Source organism: Diabrotica undecimpunctata, chromosome 7, assembly GCF_040954645.1.
Source record: "Diabrotica undecimpunctata isolate CICGRU chromosome 7, icDiaUnde3, whole genome shotgun sequence".
Classification (NCBI taxonomy): domain Eukaryota; kingdom Metazoa; phylum Arthropoda; class Insecta; order Coleoptera; family Chrysomelidae; genus Diabrotica; species Diabrotica undecimpunctata.
The window spans coordinates 152,640,942-152,668,219 of NC_092809.1; the positions used below are offsets into that span (position 1 = coordinate 152,640,942).

Below are 27,278 nucleotides of genomic sequence, written 5' to 3' on the forward strand. Positions count from 1 at the left end.
TTAATGGGAGTTATTTATTTTAATTGGATAATTCGACCAAAAGCATGCGCTCACCTATTCTATCCAACAATTAACAGTAAATACGATAAGGATCTTTATAAACTCCTAAACGAGATCTTAGATATCTTAGTTTCAATTTTGTTATTGACATTTATTAATCGATGCAATTTGTTGTGAGAAAAATATTTTTTAATGGTTGATATAGTCAACAGTATCAATCATTGATAAAAGTTCTTTTTAAATAGAAATTGATAATAAAAGTTTTTTTCTAAAGCTTATTAACCAATCCATGATTTTTATTTCGTAGCAACACACAATTTTCTTGTGTAACTATTAGTTTTTAAAATAAAGACAATTTAAAGTTTATTATCATGTACACTAAGGAATAAGGAAACTTAGTTTATTTGTTTTGAGTCAACATATTTTTGATTGTATTACATAAAATATTTCAATAGTAGATTATAATAGAGTTAAATTATTAAAACGAAAAAAATGATTTTTAACTAAACATTTTTTGTAAAACTTGTAACCTACAGTGTTCAATATGGAGTTCTTTCGTGCATCTCCCCTAATGATGTTAATTACTTAGCTGGGCCGTCAACATCGTCAATGGGAGTATATGAGAGACACTTACTGCTGCCATATGTCCTCGAATGTTAAATGATGGAGATACTATGAAAAAATCCACTAAAAAATGTCTATTTTGGATCTCTAATGAGCTTCAGCGAGTAACATTACACCAAAAACAGAGATGACGCAGATTCGGTTCGTTACCGAACCGTCCTTAAAAAATCTGTTACAGAAATATGCGAAGAAAATTTGTTTATTTTTGGTTTTAATAGTCAGCAGGGAGCTGTTACCGGACACTTGTTGACTAATTTCTAAAGAATACATAAAAACGAAATGTATAAAAGTATTTTACGCAATTCTGATAAACAAAAGTAACAGAAATATTATGATAAATTTAATCATAATAGATACAGAAAAATTTGAAAACAGCACCACACAATAAGTTACAAATCGTAGGTACTTTTGTTTAAAAACTAAAATTTATTAAAAGCACCTATACACAAGAAATACAAAGACGAAATGGTGAAGATGAATAGGGGACACTTGCGTACAGAGCATTTGCGGACAAGACAAATTTGGGGGCACTTGCGGACAAGATGAAAGATTAGATTTTCAGGTAAAATAATAGAGGCATTTCCTTACAACGTTTTCAACTGCAATAATCGGTAAATAACAATAAAAGAAGTAAAAAAATCATGAGAATGAACTTCCTTTAGTGAGTTATCTAACAAATATTGTCGGTCCAATTTTGCAACATCCTATTTTTGTAGTTACATATAACCAGCATAATAATTTCCTGAAATAGTTTTTAAAAATATATTCACAAATTGCACAGGTTACTAAAGGTTAAATAAATACATATTGTAAAGAGCTAACATCCAGTTCCATGAATTCGAAAGACCAATAATACGAGGTTTGGCTATTAAATAACGAGACTGCTTATGAAAAAGAGTTTTATTTTAAAAATTATTCTGCAACCGAATGCTCTCCTTCAGTATATTCCCCTTTCCTCGCCACACACCGTTCCATTCGTTTTTTCCATTGGTCAAAGCAATGCTGGAAGTCTTCTTTTGTTAGAGCTTCTAGGAGCTCCGCCGTTTTTCGCTTCACCTCTTCCATCGACTCGAACCGGATTCCTTTTAAGGCAGACTTGATCTTCGGAAACAGGAAAAAGTCACAGGGTGCTAAATCAGGCGAGTACAGCGGGTGTTCGAGCACTGGAATGCCTCTAGCGGCTAAATAACGTTTCACAGACAAGGCGTTATGTGCGTTGTCCTGGTGCAAGATCCACGGCTTGTTTTTCCACAACTCCGGCCGTTTCTTACGAACTCGCTCTCGCAGCGTTGTCAAAACTTTCAAATAGTAAGTTTGGTTTACAGTTTGACCCTCTGGAACCCATTCAGTTATAACGATGCCGTTAATGTCGAAAAAAAAAACGATTAGCATGGCTTTAAATTTTGATTTCGACATCCTTGCTTTTTTCATTCTTGGCGCAGGAGTTTTGCAGTGCATGGATTGTCGCTTAGTTTCAACATCGTATTTGAATATTCAGGTTTCATTGCAAGTGATGATGATTTCCATTAATTCAGTTACCATTTAGTTCCTATTAATTGTTACTCTTCATGTAACCTCTCAAGAAAATCTGAGCAGATCTGTTGACGGACGAGCTTTTGGTAAGGGGTCAAATTTTTTGGGACCAACTTCGCACAGACTTTCTTCATGTTCAATTCGTCATGTAAAATTTTTCTGACAGTTTCTTTATCGGCGTTTACAGTTTAAAGAAAGCAGCGATCATGGCACCATTAGTTTGACGACTCACACATTAAAATATGCCTAAAGATGATTCACGTGCATGTCTATTAAAAGCTTGATATAACAAAAGCTATATTTGCTTTTAATATATTAACCATGAATAGGCGTTTAAATAACTACTATTTTTTCGCTACGAATAGGGACGCACGCGGGACGTCTCATCCCGCACTTTTTCCCTCACATCAGTAACATTTTCATCATATGATCGAAGGATTTTTTGGGGATGAGGTAGCTGTGACTTGACATTATAAGTTAGACCATCATGAAAGACCTTGTCAAAGGCCTGCGATAGGTCTAGGAAGGCAACTGTATTGTAGGACTTGTTTTCAAGGCTATCTCTAGCTGTTCTGACTACTCTATATATCGGCTAGATGGTACCATGTTTTTATCTAAAGCCTGTTTTGTTATTTTCCAAGATAATAGTTTTGATTATAATCATAAAGATCTTTTCAAAAACCTTTGCGAGAGTTGGTAGGAGACTTATCGGATGGTATAATGAGACCTCATTTCGGCCTTTGCCAGATTTTGACACCATAATTATTCAAGCTACTTTCCGCATGACATAAAAGTAACCAATTTTTGTTAACCAATAGCGTTGAAAATACACAGTATTAGCCTGTTTGCTTTTTCTGCTAAATTTTTTAGTATAAGACCCGTGATAAGATCATAACAGGGTCCTTTTTTTGTTTAATTTTGAAATGATTTCTATGATTTGGGGCGTCCAGTATGTCTAAAATGGTTTTTTTGCCATCTGCATGAGCTTCTTTCTAATGCGGTTGGAATACAGACATAAAATGTTCCGCAAAAGTGCTTGCTTTCATCATTACGAGTACCACTACCATTATCTTTTCTTACAAAAGTCTTCGTTTTTTGCTGGGATCTCAGTTTCCATACTGAGTAGTCTTTATTGTCACTTACAGAAAGGTTTACCAAAAGACGTTTATTATCAGCATCTTTGTATTTAGTTACTGCTTTTTTATGTTGTCGTGTAGTTCTGTTTATATTGAGCCTGTCTAGTATTACATCATATTACATCATGTCATAGGGGTGTAGGGTTGTGTTATAGAGGTAGCACCTTTTATCGGAACGACCACATCGAGCATCATAGATGGGAGATGGTTCTTGGTAACTGGTCCTCATAAGACACCTAACTCTCACTTATGGCTCCAAGTGCCACACCCCGGACAACTGCATTGGTCTGCAGGCTAAACTAAGTGAGGGTAGCCAGATATGGTAAAAATTTCACCGACCGATTGCCGGTATAAGCAATCTCACACTTACTAATCAACGGTTCTGGGCGGAAGAATTGGTAGGTGGTAGGGCACCCTTTTGTCCTGGGGTTGAGAAATCGATCTCGAAGATGGAGGAACCAATATACTGGTCAACAGCATAAGGATGTAGAAGGCAAGGGGAAACCACTACATTAAAGATCACCATGGATATCCCTAGTAAAATCACCATGGTTTTAGAAACTAATAACGGCGTTACTGATCATGGCCCTCGGAAGCCAAGATCCGGCAGGGGAGAAGAAGACAAGGACTCTCAGGTCTTTAATCAGCGAATTCCTTGTCAAAAGAACGCAGATGAAAAAATAAGACTGTCCAACACTAGAATAGGAACATGGAATGTTCAGAGCATGTTTCAGCCTGGTAAAATGCACAATGTTATTCAAGAAATGAACAGGTTGAATATCGATGTACTGGGTATCAGTGAAGCTAGGTGGCCCAACTCAGGTTGTTTTCCAACAGACGAAGCCACAATATATCATTCCGGTAGCGAGAATAACCAACACAGACACGGCGTGGCAGTAATAGTTAATAAAAAATCTAATAGAGCGGTGGAATGCTATTTCCCTATCTCAGAAAGAGTAATGGTACTGAAGTTAGTGACATCTCATGCCAAACTGAATTTGATACAAGTTTATGCTCCTACGGCGAATGCCGACGAAGAAGAAGTAGAATTATTTTATCGAGATATCGAAGAGGCACTTAGAATAACGAAAACAAGAGAAATCACGATAGTCCTAGGTGATCTCAATGCAAAGATTGGAAAGGGACAAAGCGGAAAGTGTATAGGAAACTATGGTCTGGGAAATCGAAACGAGAGAGGAGACCGTCTGTTACAATTCTGTCAAGAGCAGAACTTTATTATTACAAACACATTTTTTATGTTACCAAACAGACGACTGTATACATGGCGATCGCCCGCAGATACATCGGAAAAAGTAGTCAGGAACCAGATAGACTACATTATGATCAATGAAAGATACCGTAATGCTGTTAAAGCCGTGGAAGCATATCCTGGATCAGACGTGGCCTCAGATCACAATCCACTTATAGCCAAAATTACACTCACCCTTAAAAATATTAAAAGACATCAAAGAATCCCTACAATAGACACAAGAAAACTTAAAGAACCTAAAGTAAAAGAATGCCTCCAACATGAACTGCATGTGAACTGCAACAAATTGAACACAAACACCAATGATATTGACGAGTACTGGAATCGACTAAAAGATTGTCTACTGGAACCCTGTAAAGAAATACTAAAGACTTCCTCAAGGAGAAAAGAGGAATGGATGAATGACGAGATACTCAATATGATGGAACAACGGAGACAATTTAAAAACTAGGATAACAATAAATACAGAGAGATAAACCACGAGATTAGAAAGACGATACAGCAGGCAAAAGAAAAATACTTTGAAGAGCAATGCAAAGAGATCGAAGACCTTCAAAATAAATATGATCTGTTTAACCTACACAAGAAAGTCAAAGAACTGGCAGGACTAAGAAAACAAAATCCCACTTGTGCAATTCTGGATAGACACGGTACTGCTATAACACATACGGACGAGAAAATACAAAGATGGACAGAATATATCGATGAATTGTTCGATGATGAAAGAGGAGATCTGGAGCACATAGAACTTACGTCAGAAGAAATAGGTCCATATATTACAAAAGAAGAAATATTGCACGCATTATAAACAATGAAGAGCGGGAAAAGCCCTGGACCTGATATGCTTCCTATAGAAATCCTAAAAATTCTAGATGAGAAGCACATTGATGTTTTAGTGACACTCTTGAACCAAATTTATAGTTCAGGCGTATTACCCAAAGAGTGGTTAACATTTATTTTTATTTGTCTCCCTAAAAAAAAAAACGCAAGAGAATGCAGCGATTACCGCACCATTAGCTTAATGTTTCATACGCTAAAGTTACTACTTAAAGTCATCCATAACCGAATATATCACAAACTGGACATAGACGTTAATAATACACAATTTGGTTTTCGCAAAGGCCTAGGAACACGTTAAGCTCTTTTTTCACTTAATATACTAATACAAAGATGCCTGGACGTCAATCAAGATATATACGCATGTTTTATTGACTATAATAAAGCATTCGATAAAGTACGACATAAACATTTAATGAATGTCCTGAAATCAAAGAAGATTGACTACAACGACCTCAGGATCATATCAAATTTATACTATAAACAGCGAAACAGAAGAAATTGAAATTAGATGTGGAGTAAGACAGGGATGCGTATTGTCGCCAATTCTTTTCAATGCCTACTCCGAAGAGGTCCTGAAAAAAGCTCTTGAGGGTGAAACAGCTGGAATAAAGGTAAATGGAGTTCCCATTAACAACATTAGATATGCGGAAGACACTGTGATCTTAGCCGAAAACATTGAAGATCTTCAGAGACTGATGACCAGAATAGCAGAGTATGGAAAAGAGTATGGTCTAACAATGAATGTCAAGAAGACGAAATTTATGAGAATATCGAAAACTCAAAGAAATAACGAGAATCTTCTAATAAACGAAACCAACGTCGAACAAGTGGACACATATGAATACCTGGGAACAATGATTAACTTCACAAATGATTACAATCAGGAGATAAAAATAAGAACAGAAAAGGCTAGAGCAAATTTCAACAAAATGAGAAGAGTTCTATGTACCAGGGATTTAAAACTGGAACTAAGAGTTAGGTTGGCAAGGTGCTATGTTTTTTCGACTTTATTTTATGGAATGGAATCTTGGACCTTGAATGCGACATCAATGAAAAAACTGAAATCATTTGAGCTGTGAGTGTACAGAAGAATTCTGAAAATATCATGGACAGAACACGTCACAAACAAAGAGGTTCTGGGAAGGATGAACAAACAAAGAAATGGAAATTTTAAATTCAATAAAAACAGGAAAATTAGAATATCTCGGACATATTACACGTGGAGAGAAATACACCTTGCTCCAACTGATTATGCAGGGAAAGATCCAAGAAAAGAGAAGCATAGGGAGGTGTAGAATGTCATGGCTGCGCAACCTGAGAGAGTGGTACGGATGTACATCAAATGAACTTTTCAGAGCATCCGTCTCAAAAGTCCGAATAGCTATGATAATTGCCGACCTCCGCCGCGGAGATGGCACTTGAAGAAGAAGAGTATTACATCGTAAACATTCTGTGTAGATTTAAGTGGCAAGTTTATTAGGTATGTGCTGTCATTTTTTTATTCTGTTGGTTAATGTTGGTGACCTGTTAATGCGGCATACCTTTGTGTTCATACTTTTAAAGAACGGAGAGTTATTAGAAGATAAATCAAATGATTGTTGTATATTTAAGTAATTTGAAGCGATACCTTTTATGACACAGAAGTCAACGATATTTAGTATTTTCGCCTGTCAGTTGGCAAGTAGGTAGGTTGACCTGTGGATAGGGGAGCTAAAGAGCTCCAAAAAACTTTGATTACCGATTGTATATAATATAGATTTATATCAATATAATATAACAAAAAAGTCGCCAAATAGGTTTCCAGTACCCTAAAATATCAGAACGGTATATAATTGGTGAGATATTTTTTGATGGCGAATCGCTATAAATTTAAAACATAGCTTTTTTCAGTACCTTATTAAGTAATTCATTTATTGTCTGGTTAATTTGCATTTTGAAATATGTGTATGTACAAATAAATTGCCGCATCATTTATTTTCGTCCTGAAATAATAGTTCACAAAATGAAATAAACAATTCAAAACCCTAATTAAAATAAATTTAATTAGTGAAAACATTTTAAATATACCAATATTTAGAAAAACTAATTAAGTGAAAACTTCATTATGTACAACAGGCTGCAAACAAATATGAATATTAATTTTGTACATACGTACATTTATTTTTTATTAAATATATCCACAGCCAATATGGATGTGCAACGTTTTCGTTGTTATTGTCCCCTAATTCAGTGGTTTTCAAAATGTGGAATTAAATCATTTAATTTACGTAATATGTATTTATACAGACAAGCCTTTGGCAAATTTATTATGTATTTACTTTTTATTAATCTGAAAATTTTGTGAACTTCGTGGATCGTTAATATATTTATTAATAAATAAAAATAATCATACCAGTGTAAAAGGTATGCTACGAGGGAGTGAATAATTTTACATTAGAGTTTAATTGTAATGCTGGGATAAAGAACTAATTGTAACCAGAAAAAAAGACAAAGAACACATTTGACATAACAAAAAGAACTTAATATACGCAGGAAAATAATTTTTTGAAACACATAAAACATGACAAACAGATGAAGATATACTACGAACATTTAAAATAAAATTGGAAGTCATGAATTTGTTGCTTGTGTGAGTTCATTTCAAATAGGTAAAAGAAATAAAATTAGACTTACAATCAATTTAATTTTATCACCAAAACGACCGGTTTCGCTTTCTAAACTTTGGAGAGCATCTTCAGGTCAAACGGTACAAAGTAAATTAAATGCTGAAATTATAAAAAGCCCATATTAGGGTGATGTCTTATAAAGATATAGATAAAAAAAAGATCTTTTTATAAAAAAAGTCAAAGAAATTGCACACCCACAAAATAGTACAACTAATTTCATTCATTGTCATATAACTGTCCTCTTACTGTAAAAAATTTCAATAAATTAACACACATTACTAAAATAATCTCCTGAATAAATATAAATAACTTTAATAATTTAAATAATATAAAAATTTCATTTAACAAACAATCAGATATACCTTACTCCTATTTCATTTGTTAACATCTCTCCCCTCAAGAAACTTCCTCGTTAATTGTCAGAGAGTTACAACTTTCACCGAAGATCACCCATTATCAGCAATACAGGATAGTTTGAACTATGTATCACGAATCATTATCTAAAAATTCTTGTACAGGCATGTAAGTAGTATTTTGTTTATTTCTAATTTATTAAAATTCACTAGATTATCTCTTACCAATTTGTGGGTTTTCACTTTGTCTGCAAAATCAATTTTATGCATATTAATAAACACAGATATGTAATATTGGCATAATAATTTTTTTGATCTATTTCTTTATAAGACAGCGCCCTAATATGGGCTTTTTATAATTTCAGCATTTAATTTACTTTGTACCGTTTGACCTGAAGATGCTTTGAAAAGTTTAGAAAGCGAAACCGGTCGTTTTCGTAGTAAAATTAAATTGATTGTGAGTAAGTCAAATTTTATTTCTTTTACCTATTTAAAATTGGAAGTACTTACGAAACAGTATCATATGTATATTTCTGTTTACTGTACGCATACCAAAATGGATAGAAAAAAATGGAATGTGCAACAGCTGAGAGATGCGATAATTGCAGAACGGTGCTCGGAAAACATTACCAACAGACTAAGGAATCAAAATGTAAATGAAGAAGGCCAGACAGATATAGATTTCTTCTGGATCAGAATAAAGGAAGACATAGAAGCAGCATCGAAAGATAAAATAAGAACAGAAATTTATGCCCGTAAAAATCAGTTGTTTGACGATGAATGCAAGAATGCTACAAAAGAAAAAAATTAAACCGACAGGAAGATGCTTAGCCGACAAACTAGAACAACTGTAGATAATTACCAGACAATGAGAAGAGAAGAAAAGAGGATACACAAAAAAAACGAAACCACTTAAATAAGAAACTTAAATATATAGAAAACCTCAACAGAGAGAAAGAATTTAGAGCATTCTATATGAAAGACAACATTAACAGAAAATAATTCAAGGCAACCACAAGACAATGCATAAGTCAAAATGGCGACCTATTAACAACAAGGAAAGATGTATTGAGTAGATAGGAGGAATACCTAACCAGGCACTTAATATGGAGGAAGAAGAAGAAAACCTGGAAGAAGGAAGTACAACAGACGAGAGGGAAGAGGAACCACCAACGAATTTTGAAGGTAAAGATGCAGTTAAAAAACTAGCCAGAAACAAATCACCCGGAATATATAATCTTCCAGCTGAACTATATAAAGAAGGTGGCCACTATATCATAATGGCATTACAGCAGTTTATAATAGATTTATTATAATCCCTCCCCAATGATGGACCACATACAAAAAGGAAATACCTTTGAATGATCTAACCACAGAGGAATTACGCTTCAAAATGCAGCGTATCAAATATTTTCCACAATACTATGTCACCGTATGCCACCATATACAAAACGGATAGTAAGAAAATACCAGGGTGATTTCAAAGGTGGTATATCAACAATTGCGACTATTCGCGATGTTGTCATATTGAATAGCCATTCGCTATTATTCAGGGTGCTCAAGATTGGAGGAATGGAATTATTTACGGGAGGCCTATGCTCAGCCGTGAACGCAAAACAGCTACTGATAATGATGAGTTACTAAATAATAATATAAACTATGAGCAGCTCCCTCAGTTTCTTCTTCTTATGATGCCCTATCCAATTAGTGGATGTTGGCCACAATTCTGGCATACTCCTCTCGGTCTTGTGTGGCTCTAAAGAGTGCATGGGCATCGAGATTTGTCCAATTCCTTATGTTTTTAAGCCATGAGTATTTCTTTCTTTCGATGCCCCGTTTTCCTTCTATCTTCCCTTCCATAATAAGCTTTAAGAACTGGCAATTGGAATTTCGAAATATATGACCCAGATAAGCAGTTTTTCTTCTTTTTATTATTGGCAGCAATTATCGTTCTATGCCCATTCGATTTATTACTTCGATATTTTTTGTGTGATCTTTTCAGGGAATTTTAAGTAGTCTTATAAATACCCACATTTCAAAGGCCTCTAATCGGTTCATCACATTGGCCTCTATGGTCCAGGTTTCTACACCATATAGCAGTATGGAGTAAATGTAACATTTTACAAAGAGATATCGAGGTGTTAAGTTAAGGCTGCTGTTGCTTAGCAAGGTTCTCATATCAGTAAATGCTGTTCTGGCTTACTCAATCCTGTCTGGATCTAGATCTTCAGCTATCCAACTACCGAGATATCTGACCTTGGGGACCTTTTGGATGTTCTTATTGTTTACTCTTATATTTAATTGCATATTTCGTGTTCTGCTAACCACCATTACCTTCTTCTTGTCTACATTAATCTTCAAGCCCAGTCGTTGTCCTTCAGTGCCCACTTCTTGGCTATCAGCTATTATGACTGTATCATCAGCATAGAGAAGATTACCAATAGTCTGTCCGTTGATTTTGATTCCTTCTTCAGTGTCACTTAAGGCTATATCGAAAATCGTTTCAGAGTAAAGATTAAAAAGGAGGGGTGACAGAACACAACACTGTCGTACACCTTTTTTGATTGAGAAATATGATGTAGATTTCAGTCCTACTCTCACAGATGCCACTTGATTCATATAGAGGTTCTTTATGATTTTAAGGTCATTCTCATCTATCCAACGTTCCTGGAGCAATCTTACTAATTCTGAATGATTAACACAATCGAACGCTTTCTGATAATCTATAAAGCATAGGAAGACATCTTTTTGCTGATTTTTGCATTTCTGAAGTAGGACAGTTAAGCTAAACTGTGCCAAATCCTTGTCTGAAACCGAACTGTGTGGGGCTAATGTCTCTTTCACATCTGTTGTTAATTCTTGTGTGAATTATCTTTAAGAAGAGTTTTAGGACCTGGCTCAATAAGCTGATCATTCCGAATTGGTCGCAACTACTTTTTTGGGATTGGTATAAAGGTTGATTGAAGCCAATCCTGTAGTATTTGACCGGACCCATAAATGTCATTAAAAAGATCTACCAAGGCGTCTATATTGTCTTCACTCAACATTGTTAGATTCTCTATGTATATGTTGTCTGGGCCTGGTGCTTTTCCCCATTTGCTCTGTTTGATTGCCCTTACAACTTCTGACTTCAATATTTTGAGGGAGGGTCCACTTTTATATTCACTTTCAGAGTTTCTTCTATTATGTTGTCTGAGTATAGTTGCTGTGTGTAGTTCCTCCAATGTTGAAGTAGATCCTTGGGATCAGTAATTAATTTATTGTCCTTCACAATACTGTTAAAACTGCAAGGTTTTGTATGTTCTATCACTTTCCTCAGTTTAGTTATCTTAAAATTTAAAAATGTATCTTTTATGGTTCCAAAAATAGTTATGGTATGGTAGATTTTAGACGTCCACTATATTATAATGTAAGTAACAACTAAAAAATAAGCAAGTAAGATAATAAGTATGATGCAATTATTTTGTTCCTATAAAGATGAATTTTTGAAAAAATAACTGATTACGTTTCTCTTTTGCAATTTAGATTTTGCCTTTCCTATTCGGTCCGGAAATTTTATATAATATATGCTGTTCGATATTTTTTTATACAAAAGATTATCTTTTATTTAAACATCGGAGGTAATCACAAGTATAATGGGAAAATCATTATTAAATTACATGTATTTTGGTCTACATACAGTTATTGATTTACTTAGAAAATTAGGGATACAGCTTAAATGGCACATTGATAGTTCTTATTTAAATATAAAAATAGGTGACCTAGAATGAATGCATGCAAGAATTTAATTAAGAATTTTTGAACATCAACTATTTTGCCGGTTTCAACTAATATTATAAAATCATGCACTTATTTTTAACGATACTCACCTCTTGATTCCAGGGCATATAATGAGACATCGAGGGATCCATATGTTCCGCCATAACACTCATCCAATGGACCAGTCCTTGAGCACCCTGTCCTCCAACACCACCTGATTGCGGCCCCGAAGGATTCCCACCAGTCTGGCTGCCATCCCAACCGAATGCTTTCTGAAATAAAATTAAGATAAGTAATATATTTGTCACGACAGACTCTTTATATCTCTTCCATATCTATCAAGCGAAATATTTTAAAATTCTGTTAAAATTAATCACATTAAATTATAGTTCTTTATCGCTCGTGATTTTTAAATACACAAAATGGTTAAATCAGGCTATTTAACTCTATTATTTGCAATTTTTTAGTTACTTTCAGTTTTGGCTAAATAATGACAACCAAAAGAAATAAGAGCATTACAGTTCTTATTAATGTATATTTCTGATTTTTTTTATTTATTTCTTATAAAAATAGTACTATACGAGCTAACATGATTACGCTTATGCACTAAATTCTATGTAAAATGAAATGCCACTGTCGTGGCTAACTTTCCAGCATATAAATAATTCCACTACAATATCCATTTCGATAGCCGTAAGATCTGGAACCGGGGCTTCATGCATAGTCATGGTCGTTAATTCTGTGAGCGACACTTCCGTTTCATGTGACTTCTTTGGTCAACGATTCTCTTTAATTCATGTCTTCATCTTAGGGTGCCTGTCTAACGTTGGCGATCATTCTGGCTATGATGACTTTGTTGGTCGCGATATGGAATAGCTGTGTTGAAGTCTTTCTATACCATGCTCTCAGGTTAGCAAGCCAGGATATTCTTCTTCGTCCTAGGTCCCCTTTTTCTTCAATTTTACCTTGCAAAATACATTGGAGTAGCTCAAATTTGCCTTGATTTCTCATTATATGTACCAAGTACTGCAGCTTACGGCCCTTCACGATGTTGACCAAATCCGCGGTTGTGTTCATCCTTCGCAGTACTTCTTCATTGGTGACCTTGTCTGTCCATACCTTCTGTATAACCATAGCTCAAAAGCCTGCAGTTTTGATAGAGTTTCCGCCTTAAATGTCCACGTTTTTACTCCGTACAAAAGCACTGAGTACACAAAACATTTAAGGAGCCTTATTTTTGTTTTTAGGGTGAGGTCATGGCTCTTGAACACAGAGCTCATAGTCAAGAATTTACTTTTTGAATTTCCAATGCGACATTTAATCTCGAGTATTATTCCACGACTTATTAATTATAGTTCCCAAGTAGCTGTACTGTGAAATATGTTTAATTGTCTCTAAATTTACACTTTTTCTTCTTCTTCAGCCTTCATTTATCCATTGTTGGACATAGGCCTTCTCCAATTGCTTCCACGCTTTTCTATCTTTTGCAATTCTCATCCACTGCTTTCCAGCTACAGCTGTTATATCGTCTATCCATCTCTTTTTGGGTCTTCCCACGCTTCTTTTTGTTTCTCGAGGTCTCCAGAATGTCACTTTATGAGACCATCTGTTGGTGTCTTGTCTTGCTATAATTATGTTCTACCCATTGCCATCCCAATGTCGCTATTTATTCCATGATGTCGGTTACTTTAGTTCTTCGACATATTTCGGTGTTAGGAATTTTGTCTCTGAGGCTTATATTTAACATGGCCCGTTGAGTTACTCTTAATTGTTCTGCCATTTTTCTTGTTATTGCCATTGATTCCAATACATAAGTTGCAACTGGTAGTATACAAGTGTCATAGGTTTTTCGTTTTAAGTGTATTGGAATAACACTATTATTCAAAAACTAGATAATATGCTATCAAAATTACGGGCCTACATCACTTTTACCTAACTGATACACGCTATTCAGCAATATCAACTAACACCTAATGGAAAAAGATAACGTTTGCTAACAAAACACACTTCTCCCTGTCGCAGATGTATGGATCCAAAGACATTCATAGAGACATAAGGTTCAAAGAATATGAAACCATCATACAACCAATAGCAACATATGGCTTAGAAACATGATCATGACAGAACATATAATAACTTAATAAGGAGGAGAAAAAAAAGAAAAGACAGTTAAGATTTTATTTTACGTATAGGGAGCTTGCGCATCCGTTTATACGTATTTCGGCCCAATAGGCCTTATCAGAACGTCTTTCGCAAACGCTCTGAACGTGAAATAAATCTTTTCTGTCTTAGGAAGCAACTCTAACATGGCTTCGTATAGACGCAATGTAGCGACATCTGATAATAAAATCGTAGACTAATTTTCGAAACCAAATTCAAGAATTCCGCTTTAATCTGTGCCTTCTAAAAATTGCCAGGCAAAACAAACGTTGATAAAGATGTTAAGAGAGACATGGGGAATCTAAAAATTGCATTCCACAACATATCTACTCAACTAAGCAAAATTCTTAGCGAATTGGTTTCTAGTACTCGTACAGAGTATATCGAAATAAAAAGGAAAAGACAGTAAAGATTTTATTTTACGTACAGGGAGCTTGCGCATCCGTTTATACGTATTTCGGCCCAATAGGCCTCATCAGAACGGCTTTCGCAAACGCTGTACGTGAAATCAAATCTTAACTGTCTTTTCCTTTTTATTTCGATATACTCTGTACGAGTACTAGAAACCAATTCGCTAAGAATTTTGCTTAGTTGAGGAGATATGTTGTGGAATGCAATTTTTAGATTCCCCATGTCTCTTTTAACATCTTTATCAACGTCTGTTTTGCCTAGCAATTTTTAGAAGGCACAGATTAAAGCGGAGTTCTTGAATTTGGTTTCGAAAATTAGTCTACGATTTTAATAACTTAAAACTTTCAAAGAAAGATATTAAGAAAGATATTGGCACCCATTTGTGACAATGGTATGTCGAGAATAAGGTTCAACCACGAGATATAACTATTACAAAGAACCCTTTTTTGTAAAAATGGGAAACGTACTTTGCAGCCACGATCTTAATCTTGACCTTCGCGTTCGACAGACATAGTGTTATATTTTTTTAGTGCTACTGTATGGAGTGGAACCATGGAACCTAAGTGAGGCGATGCTTAAACGTTTGCAAGCCTTTCAGTTGTGGTTAACGCCAGTCTTAAAATAGTTTGCAAAAAGTTGCAGTTTTGTTTTATTCCACACGAGTTTGCATGTTGTTTTTGTTTTGTCCGTTTAGTGAAAGACCGCCATAAGAACAAGACCTTTTAGATAGTCACCTCTTTTTATGACCGTTGTCATTGCATATTGTTGGTACGGGCTTTGTGTACGTATTCTTTATTATTTATTTGTATTTTAGAAGTAACAGTTGTATATTAGTTCATTACTTACTAGTGGTAATGCTTAATATATCTTGTCACATTTTATACGCCATTATAATTTTTAATAGGTATATTTTTTAAAGCAAATGTTAAATGGCTTTAATTACTTTTTATTTAGAAATAGTCATTCAAAATCTCGTTATCATACCAAAAGCAATTGGCAATAAACAACTCGGCGAAATAAAAATAAATCGACGTATTAGAAGAATTCTCTAAGACTACGGTAATTATTGAAGTTATATAGGTAATAACATAATGTAATATTAAGCGTTTATTACATCCGAAGTCCCATTTTACAACAAACCCCACAGGCAGTTTTTCATAATCATTCAAAGGTAATAAAAATTTTACGAAGTTGTACAAATACAAAAAAGTGTTTGGGATAAACAAGTTTTATTTAATGTCTAAACTCCGAGAAGAGAAAAGATGTGTTATAGTTGCTAATAGTCATTATCGTCGAAGAATATAAATGACTTAAATTTAACATTTCCTTTTTACATCAAATAATGGTGAATCAATAACTTTCTGTTTAAGAAATTTGAAAGATTCTTTGGTAATATAATCTTTAAGATCTCTTAGCAGCTATTAAGTACAGAATCAGGTGAGGCATCGTCTTACCTGACTCGTTTTTCATTATTAACTTTATATAAGTTCTCTGCCTTGTTCATTTATATCCATTAGATTGAGCTCCTCAGTTCCCTTCAACGCGAAATAAATTTAATTTATACAACTTTATCATTTCTATATTCACTCATTCACAACCTTAATTAAATAAACAGATAATAATTTATGAAAAGAAGCGTTTTAGCATCCCCTTGTTCCTTTGACCACCCTCTGAAACGACATCCTCCGCAGGACACCATCAACAACCACCACCGAAGATCACTAGTAAGCAACGACGTGTCCAGTGCCACTACCCAAAAAATCACACCATGCCCTGAAGGGGTGACAGTGACCTAAAACAGGACTCACAAAACAAAGTCGAAGTACTCACAACTCACCATTCAAACAATTGATCGGGAGTTTTCTAGATCAATTTGCACATGACAACGGTGTCTTTGCTAAAGACTGATAAACAGCATCATCCTGTCAGTAAGTAGAAGGCAGAACTTTTCAAAACAGATGGAACACGATTTTCACGGAACACAGAAAGAAACATGGAGAATGATCACAGGACAAAGAAAAGAGATGAACGAACTAATAAGAACGAAACACATTCAGAAAGAAACTTGGGCAGACTACTTGCTAAAGGTGACGATAATGAAGCACCTACACCAGAGGTGACAAATTAACAACCAAAGTGATAACAAATAAACTGAATGAAACACTAGCAAAAGAACAACAAGGTTTTAGATTAGAAAGATCATGCACCGACGCTATATTTATCCACTCACTGTACGAAAGAAGGAATGGGGATAAGGGCGATTCCCTGAGTCCTCTATTGTTCATCCTGATTATGGATGAAATAGGGATAAAAAAAACAGTATGAAGTAAAAATGGTTACCAGATGAGAGAAAAACAACACAATAAGCTACTATGCAGACAACGCAATACTACTCTGTCAAAATGAAGATGATTTACAACGTATGCTGCACCAATTTAATAAAACCACCAGAAAATTTAACATGTTAATATTTTCAAAAAAGATAAAATGCATGGTTATAACAGCAAGTTGTAAATTGGAGCTAGAAGGTCAGATAATATAACAAGTGGTGGGGTTTAAATATCCAGAACAGAAGTCGAAGATCAAGTCAATAGAGCAAACAAAGCCGCAATTTGCCTGAATGAAACAATATGGAGAAATAAAGATATCGGGAAGGAAATGAAAGGCAGAATTTACAAAAGAGTCATCAGACCAATAATGACATACGCGGGAGAAACACAACCTGACACAGAGAGGACAAAAAGGATGTTAGAAACAGCAGAGATGAGAACACTTAAAAAATTGATGGTAGGATAAACAGAGCTAGAAATGCAGATATACGACGTAGATGCAAAGTGGAGAACATCAATGACTGGGTAAGAAATAGAAGAATAGAATGAAATGCTCATATAAGCCGAATGACACAAAATAGAGTGGTAAAGACGCAAGAGACGGTTCCCCAACAGGAAGAAGATCAAAACGATGGAACGACAACTTATTGGAAACACATTGAAAAACAGAGTCATGTCTACATAAAAAAGAAAAAGAAGATACTACCAATAAATACACAATAAATACAGAAGTCCTAGCAAAAAAAAGATTCAAGCAGCACACAATAACTGATTTAGAGGAGCTGCAAACATGTCCGTATACGTCGCTAAACGGTTAATATTCAGAGACCTAAAACATAATTATCTAAAGAATTACGAAAGGTATCAAAAAATGCATTACCCTTTATCGAAGGCCTGGAGACACAAGTCGAACTATATACTTAACCTGCTTAGTGGAAAATGAAATGGGATAGCCAGAGTTGGCTTATTTATAAGAAGATATTCGAATAAAATACCGTTGACTTCTTGGGTTAATTAGACTTGGTAAATCAGATGGAAATATTAGGGTTCTTTTTAATGGGATAATTTTTAAATGGGACGTGATGAAACTGAAATTAACCCAAATAACAGTTATTTAATACAGAGAAGTTACAATACGATCATAAACACAGAATATTTTAGGTACATCTTTGGTAAAATTTCTAAAAGATTATTAAAGAATATTATTTCAGTAAGCATTACTTCTGAAAAGTATTTTCTTACGATATTACTGTAGGTGTTGACGGACCAAACTGTAAGTTCCGAATAGATAAGAAAGTCTTACGCATTGATCTTGTGGAAAAATGTTTATATCTTCTTTTATTGTAGATCTTTCGCAACTGCTTCCCTCCATCTTCTCCTCGGTCTGCCTCTTTCCCTTTTATCTTCCAGTGTTCTACATGCTATGTTCTTTATCTCTCTACTGTCCTCCACTCTAATAATATGACCTAGCCACTTCAATCTTCTAGCTTTGACAAAATTGCTTATTCTCCCTTCGCCGAACATTTCATAAATTTCAGCATTTGTTCTTCGCTCCCATGCTATTTCTGTCCTCCAAAAATTCTTTTTAACATTCTTCGTTCCCATATTTCAATTTTCTGTTGTAATTTCTTTGTTAACAAGCATGTCTCGCACCCATACGTTAGAGTAGTTTGCAGGATAGTTTTATACAACCTTATTTTTGTATTTCTCGATACCTCTTTCGATTTTATTATTCTATAGACCTATTTCCTTTTCCTCTTCGCATTTACTTGTCACAAGAACTCCCAGATACATGTAATCCTCCACCTCTTCAGTTTCCAGAATTTCTCTCTCTAATGCAATTTCCATATTTATATTTATCTGTAATCCTATATTTCCTGCGGCCTCTAGAAGATTCTTAGATATTTTTTCTAATTCTTTTCTACTCCTAGCCAAAAGTATAATATCATCAGCATTTGTGACTCTTATTAAATATTGTTCCCGCTCTATTCATATTGCTGTCTCTTATTATCTTTTTAAGTGCCAAATTAAACAGCGTGGTGGATCCCCTTGTCTTACACCTTTCTGAACTTTAAAGTATTGGCCCTTCTTTCCACTATTCTTAACTGAGCTTGTAGTGTTCTGAAGTATCATATGTACCAGTCTGATTATCTTAGACGAAATTTTGAACTCCTGTAGTGCCTTCATCAGTTTTGATCTAACTACATTGTCATAAGCACCTTTAAAATCCACAAAGTGAAGATGGGTTGGTATGTCGTATTCATATGGACCAAAGAGAACTTGTTTCAGCATAAATACATGGTCACTAGTTGATCGATTTTTTCTAAAACCAGCTTGATAATATTTTCTGTGTACACCTCTATTTTTCTTTTTAGTATGCCAGTACTTTGGATGTGACGTCTACGGGTGCTATTGCTCTATAGTTATCACAACAGGTCTCCCTTTCTATGTATATTGGGAAAAAATGTTTACTAAAATTTAAAATGATCTACCAGGTGATTTAAAATTTAATAAAATAGCCAAATTTGGGCAAGATGTAACGGATCGGACTTGTACCATATCGGACACGTAACCATATCTTGTAAAAGACTTGGTGTAAGGTAGCATAATCTTATATTGAGAGAGTTCCCAATATATATTCTAATAAAATCCGTAATAATATACAGAGTATTATATTTAAAAGAATGAAGTTTTGGTCAACTTCCGGTATAACAGGAAGAGGTAGGAGCTTCTAAATAGTTTAGAATGATTGGGCATATCCAAAAATCCCGCATTCTAAATTGTCAGATGTCAATTAGGTTAAGTTTCTCTAAAACTTCTTAAAAAAATGAAAAAGACAGTCAAGATTTGATTTCACGTACAAAGCGTCTATGTATCTGTTTATACGTATTTCGCCTTAATAAGGCTCATCAAAACAGCTATTCATAGGCGTTCTCAACGTGAAAAATAAATCTTTCCTGTCTTTAAGAAGCAACACTAAAATGGCTTCGAAACGGACGCAATAGCGACATCTGATAATAAATCCGTAAAATAGTTTCGAAACACAATTCAGATTTCTGCCTTAATCTGAGCCATCTTAAAATTGCAAGGCAAAACAGACGTTGATAAAGATGTTAATAGAGACATGGGGAATCTAAAATTTGCATTCCACGACATGTCTCCTCAACTAAGCAGAAATCATTAGCGTATCATACGTAGCAGTAGTAGTATCATACGTAGCAGTATCATAGCGTAGAAATCATACGTATAAACAGATACATAGACGCTTTGTACGTGAAGTCAAATCTTGACTGTCTTTTTCATTTTATTCGGATCTACTCTGTATGAGTACAAGAAACCAATTCACTAATGATTTCTGCTTAGTTGAGGAGACATGTCGTGGAATGCAAATTTTAGATTCCCCATGTCTCTATTAACATCTTTATCAACGTCTGTTTTGCCTTGCAATTTTAAGATGGCTCAGATTAAGGCAGAAATCTGAATTGTGTTTCGAAACTATTTTACGGACTTCTTAAAAACGTATTGAAAATGTAATCTTTTAAGTTTATAATGAATCTAAAAAACGCTAAGAAGTATGTTGTGAAACTAGCCACATCATTAGAAGTTGAAAAAATTTAAATTTTAAACCTTCAACAGGTAATAATAATCATTAGTTACGAACTTGTGCCGCTTTTAAATCTAAAAAAAAATATTAATATGTATTCTTAAAAAATATAGTCACTACCCAAAAGTGTCTTCAGTTCGAACGCAGAGATAAATTCCCGGAATGGTTTAGCAAACAGTCGAAAATTTTAAATGGTGTTTTGTACATTGTACAGTTTGTACTGTGTATTTTAAATATTAAGGGAGATTTCTTTAAAATCTTTTGAATAAAATATCAACTTACCTGATCAAAATCTCGATCTTTTCCAAAAAACATGTTTTTATACACGTTGCTTTTATCATCATTGCTGGATAACACTGCTTTAGCAAGCAATGTCTTATAAAACTGCGTAGGTAATAGCAACTGGTTATTATTATATGAGTCCAGTTTGTTAACGAAATCGTTGTATTTAAAACTCGGTTTGTACAGGCTTAAGTTCATGTCATTATTATTGCTGGTTGTAGCACATGAGTCACTACTATCCGAACTTTCCATGACGGCTTCGGGAATCGGGCGAATAGCCGTCATTTTCTTGAGGGGTGGTGATTTCGACATATATGCACTTTATATTCAACACACTTAAACTATTCTAAAGGTATCAAAATATATGTTATACGCTTTAACTACTAGGAACTTGCATAGTTGTTCAGGAACTTGATGTAGTTTAAAGATTTTCGGTTTAATCTATCCCATAGTTTATATTATTTTAAATAATGTTTATCTTTCTTACAATGTTCTTTCATTAAAAATTTTAAAACTGTAATGAAAGTTTACATATAAATTCCATATAAAGTGTTTGGCGCGGTTCAAAATTTGTGTCGCAAAAAGAATTCTTATATTTATAAATATACATATACATAATACATAAATATATTTGCTGTTAGTTTATAATTTGACAAAATTATAATGTCATAAACGCGTGGTAGGCAGGAGCTCCCGATTTACTCTAATAGATGTGACTTTAAAAATCGTGTGTGAGCTGAATATTCCCCACTACAGCTACATACTATCTCATATTTATTATAGAAAACAATAAAAAAAATTGTAACCCATTTCCTATAGTTGTGTGATTGCGTGGAATATTATCATCAACAAATCTTCTTCTGGTATAGTAGGCTATTGATTATGTAATTAAGAAAGCAACTACAAAGTTCTTCTTCTTCTGGTTCCTATCCGTTTCGGATGTTGGAAATCATATTGGCAATCATGACCTTGCTCGCTGCGGCTCGAAACAGCTCCGTTGAGGTTTTCTTAAACCATGTTCTTAAATTCCGCAGCCATGATATTCTCCTTCTACCGGGTCCACGCTTACCTTTGACTTTACCTTGCAATATAGACTGCAGCAGGGAGTAACGGTGCTGATTTCTCATAACGTGTCCCAGATATTGCAATTTTATGCGTTTGATCGTAAACACAATCTCTGGTTCCTTCTTTATTTTTTCTAGAACTTCCTTGTTCGTTATCCTTGCTGTCCATGATATTCTCAGCATTCTTCTATAAAGCCACATCTCAAATGCTTCAAGATTTTTAATAGTGGTGTCTGTAAGCATCCATGCCTCCGCCCCGTACAACAACACAGAGAAAACATAGCATCTCAAATGTCTCATCTTTGTATCTAGGGATATGTTGTGACTTTTGAAGATGGCGCTCATTTTGTTAAAGACCGTTCTTGCCTTTCCTATGCGGCACTTTATTTCCTGTACATTGCTCCACTGTTCGTTTATAATAGTTCCCAGGTAGCAATTCTGTTTTACTCGCTCTATCTGCGTCCCATTAATGTATAGATGAGCCCTATTTATATTCTCCTTGCTGATAATCATTTGTTTCGTTTTGTGGGTATCAATATTTAGTCCGTACTGTTGACTGTACTCGTTTATTCTGTCCATTAGCCTCTGAAGTCCCTCTAAACTATCTGCTATCACCATGGTGTCGTCGGCATATCTAACATTGTTTACTCTTTCACCATTTAGAAGGATGCCTTCGTCTATTCCGTAAAGAGCCTCGTTAAACATTTTCTCTGAGTACATATTAAATATCAACGGCGATAGGATACATTCCTATCTAACTCCACGTAGTATTTTTATGTGATCTGTTTCTTCTCCGTTAATTTTCATGTATGCGGTCTGATTCCAGTATAGTTCTGAAATTATTCTGAGGTCTTTGTCATCCAAGTCTGCTTCTTTTAAAATGTTTATCATCTTTTGATGTTGAACTCTGTCAAATGTCTTTTCATAGTCGATCAAGCACGCGTATAAGTCGCAGTTAACGTCCCTGCATCTTTGAATCAGTACTTGTACTCCGAAAAGTGCCTCTCTGGTACCCACTGCGTTAATGAAGCCGAACTGTCTGTCAGATATTTGTTCCTCGCACTTCTTATAAATTCTTCCATGGATGACTCTAAGAAATAGTTTCAACATGTGGCTCATTAGGCTGATTGTTCGATATTCTTCGCACTTTTTAGCCCCCTGTTTTTAGGTACCGCTATGAATTCTGATTCTAGCCATTTATCAGGGATGATTCCTGTATTGTATATTTTATTGAAGACAGCCGTGATCCAATTTATTCCTTCTTCCTCCAAGAGTTTTAAAAATTCAGCTTCGATATTATCAGGCCCTACAGCTTTCCTGCTTTTCATCCGTTTTATTGCTTCTTCTACCTCTTCTACTACAAAGTAAGAGGAGTTTTATTGTTTCATATGGTCAATGAACCCCCAAATATGAAAGAACCGCGGAGTGCTACCATTTAAATAGGTGCGTTTTTAAGAAAGGAATGAATTAGTCCCTATGCACTAGGATGCATTTTGGTGAATTTTATGAAATTTTCGTATATATACATTTACAGAAAAGTTGTTTAAGATTAAATTTCCTATCTAAATGTCACCTTTAAAGTCAAAAATATTTTTTTTTTGACAAAAATATATTCAAAAAACGAAGCAAAAAAAACAACACGAAAACGCACGATTTTCATTTTGCCCCATAACTTATGGAGATCTAGGTATAGGCATTGCTTTACAGAAAAAAACTTCTAATCCTTTTTCTTTAAAATGACGTTCGGTAGAAGTCTTTAAAACTCAATCTTCTTTAAAAAGGTCTATTGTAAAAGGTTCTAGGCTACATTTTAAACAAGATACGGTTCTTCAAAGATTTCTACTTTAACCGATTTTTACGGCTCTTTTTTAAATTTGTCATTAAAACGTTTTTCATTGAACATTTAGGTAAATGTACTAAATAAAAAAGAATGCTTATTTTCTGTACTTTAAAATAGTCTATTTTAAAATATTCTAAGGCTAACGGTAACCAGGATATGGTTCATCAAAGTATAATGCTTGCATAAAAAGACGCAAAAAGTTTGCTGTCCCGGACTACCCCCTAAAATCCCCTCTCGCAGGGAGAAGGAGGGCGGAAAACATCGATTTACTAAGAATCTATACGCCATCGAAAAAAATATTTCAAACAATATAATGAGAGGTCCCAAATAAGATTGCTAAAAAATATTATGCAATAGAAAATGGCAGTCCAGGATGAAGAAAGACTTCATGGTTGAAGAACTTGTGAGATTGGTATATTATTGATACAAGCACAAGCATCTTATTTAGAGTGGCACTAAATAAAAACTAAGATAGTTATGACGGTAACGGTACACAAAAAAGTGGAGCAAATAATCAAACATCTAGAGAATGTAACAGAAAAATGCAAGTAACATTCATAGATTTCAAAAGCGCTTTTCATATAATTAATCAAAAATGATATAAGAGTTACAACATCTTGGAATTACTGAAAAAATTAAGACATATGCTAAAAGTGAGTCTAAAGGACACCACGGCAAAGATAAGTTTCAAAGAACAACTTTTAAGGAGATTAAAGTGAACAAAGGTGTGAAAAAAAGTGACACTGTTTAACCTGATGTTAAAAGCTATAATAAAGAGGACAAACTTCGTAAACAAAAACATTATTACAAATCAACTTCAAGTAATAGCATATGCAGATGATCTAGTTATAATAGCAAAGACGAAGATGAAACTTATGAGAGCAGTTGAAAAATTAGACAAAGAAGCAAAGAGAATAGGGATAGAGATACACCAGCATAAAATAAAATACATGACGAGAGGGAAGGACGACACAACAACTCAGAAATATTTAATAACACAGAAACATAAATTTGAAACGGTACCCACCTTTAGCTAATTGGCAGTAACAATTGGGAATACCGAAAAAGAAAGAACAAAGAAAAGAATTCTAAAAGGCAATAAAACATATGAAATGGTGGTGGCAGAAGCAGTGGCTTCTGCTGAGAAGCAAGACTGTAAGTAAGAGAACAAAGACAAACTTATAAGGTCTTATATACTAATAAGACCTGTTGTTACATTATAGGATGGAAATAACAACGATTAACAAGAAAGGGAAAGGAAATCTTCTGAAATTTGAAAGAAAAATAATCAGAACGATACTAGGCCCCAATGTAACAAGAGAGAGAGAAAGAAGAATGAAAACAAATGCCGAAATTAAAAGAGAATTAAAGGGAGAAACTATAGTTAGATACATAAAATATCTTCGCTTAGGATGGATAGATATATTTAGATACGCCAACAGTCAGATATGCTGAGAAGGATAACTAACTGGACATTACTATGACCCAGGTATCGGGGTGTAACTGGATGTGTTTCATTGCATGTTTTAGTGGTAGAAAAAAAAAGCTCTATGAGAGAAGAGACCAAAACTTACTATGGCTGAGAGAAAACAGGAAAGAAAAAGGTCAATTGAAAGATGGCAAGAAGATTGGAACAACACGGAGGATGTGACATAGTGGACGAAGATGCTGATCTCGAACATAAGAGATTGGGTGGACTGTGGCCACAGACGAGTGATTTATTTCCCGACGCAGGTGCTCGCAGGGCACGGGTGAATTAGGGCCTACCTTTCTGGGTTCGGACAGCCTGACACAGATAAATGCCTATACTGTGGACACTCGGACACTGTGACACATACGATGTTGGAGTGCAACAGATGGAAAGTAGATAGAAACAGAATGGAAAGAGAGACATATGTGAATTTTGTTACAGTGAGAGAAATGATTGATATAATGATTGAAAACAAAGCATGTTGGACTAAGTGTACACAACTATATCCGTTCAGTGATCAAGAAAAAAGAAAAGGAAGGGAGACAGCTGAACCAACGGCAAAGGTAAGAGGGAAAGATGCTGGAAGTTAAAGGTAGAAAAGTGGGTCAAACTGTATGAGTTAGAATGCGTGAGTCAGACTGTGTGGAAGGATGAAATGCCCGTCTGGGAGTGATGTCGTACTAGAAGCGATCAGGATCTTCCATGCGCTACCTGGAACAAGACAGGGAGCCTCCTTGCTGATAGTCTGTGGATGAATAAAGGTAGTGCTTCGGAAGTAATGCCGGCCTTACAGCAGTTATTCCGCTTTCGGATCACTTTGGGTACAAAAAGCTCACACAGTTAACGATTTTATTTTTCAATTGCGCATTTTTTGGTGAACTCATAGTTTTGATGACTTCATCACTGTTCGAGTTATGATGTGAGTATCATTTTTTTTAATGGTTATACCTTATTATACGGGTTGTTTTTTTTTTCTGTACGACACTGATTTTAAAGTATTTTTTGTGGAAAATTGAGCCTGTAATACAATTGATAAAAAGGGTTATTGATATGTATTTTACGTAAAGAGGACAAATCAGGATAATGAGTATATTACAACAGATAGGAAACTATATTATTTTTTTGTTGGTTAAATTGTTTAAAACATTAATGCTGCTATGTGATTATTTGAATAATTTCAACTCATATTTATACAATTTCCGAACGTAGTTTAATAAAGTTTTAATAAAAAGTTCCAAATAATCCAGAATCAAATTTTAATTAAATCATAATGTAAATATGAATTAATGAACAAATATGAATTATAAAATAAATTATAAAATACCTGAATTAAATATAATTAAAAAAATATCACGTGCTTGCAACATTTTTGTATAATTAAACATACGCAAATTTTAACTAGGTATAATAATATATAGAACGTCCCTGAATGAATATGATTTATAATATTGATGAGTTTTGCTATGTGATTCTGAGAGAAAAATAACCTCTCTTTAAGAAAGAAGAAGCAGCGGTTACTGCTCACCGATAATTAGTAAATATAAAAATATTTAACGATAGTAATGATCCATTCCTCCAAGTTAGATCAAAAATTTGATAAATAATTTACTCCTTAAATCGAGGTATCAATCCTCTCCTTATTTAAGTTGGTAATTACTTCTGCAAATGTTTCTCTATTCTCTGCTGTTCTTATCAGTTCTTCATAATTTAAACCTGTCCTATGTCGTATATTTCCATCCGTCCGGATCCAAGAGAATTTTTTCCTCCCGACTCCACGTTTTCCTTTAATTCTGCCTGATATTACAAGTTAGGGGAAAAATATTCCTGATTCCTTAGGTGTCCAAGGTATAATGTTTTGCGGAATTGGATGGTGTGAAGTAGCTCTCTTTCTTTGCTTGAACGAGCAATAATTTATCTGTTTGTTGTATAGTTGGT

The 27,278-nt window shown here is 34.5% G+C and overlaps 1 protein-coding gene across 4 annotated transcripts in view; it reads right to left on the reverse strand.

Moving 5' to 3' along the window:
- The window catches only part of LOC140446047 (zinc finger protein rotund-like), an 814,816-nt gene that overhangs the window by 444,844 nt on the left and 342,694 nt on the right, over positions 1-27,278 (reverse strand). For all 4 annotated transcript variants that reach the window (XM_072538556.1, XM_072538557.1, XM_072538559.1 and 1 more), the window contains exon 3: positions 12,292-12,453. In XM_072538556.1, coding sequence (XP_072394657.1) covers positions 12,292-12,453 — 162 coding nt within the window. The remainder of the gene's footprint in view (positions 1-12,291; positions 12,454-27,278) is intronic.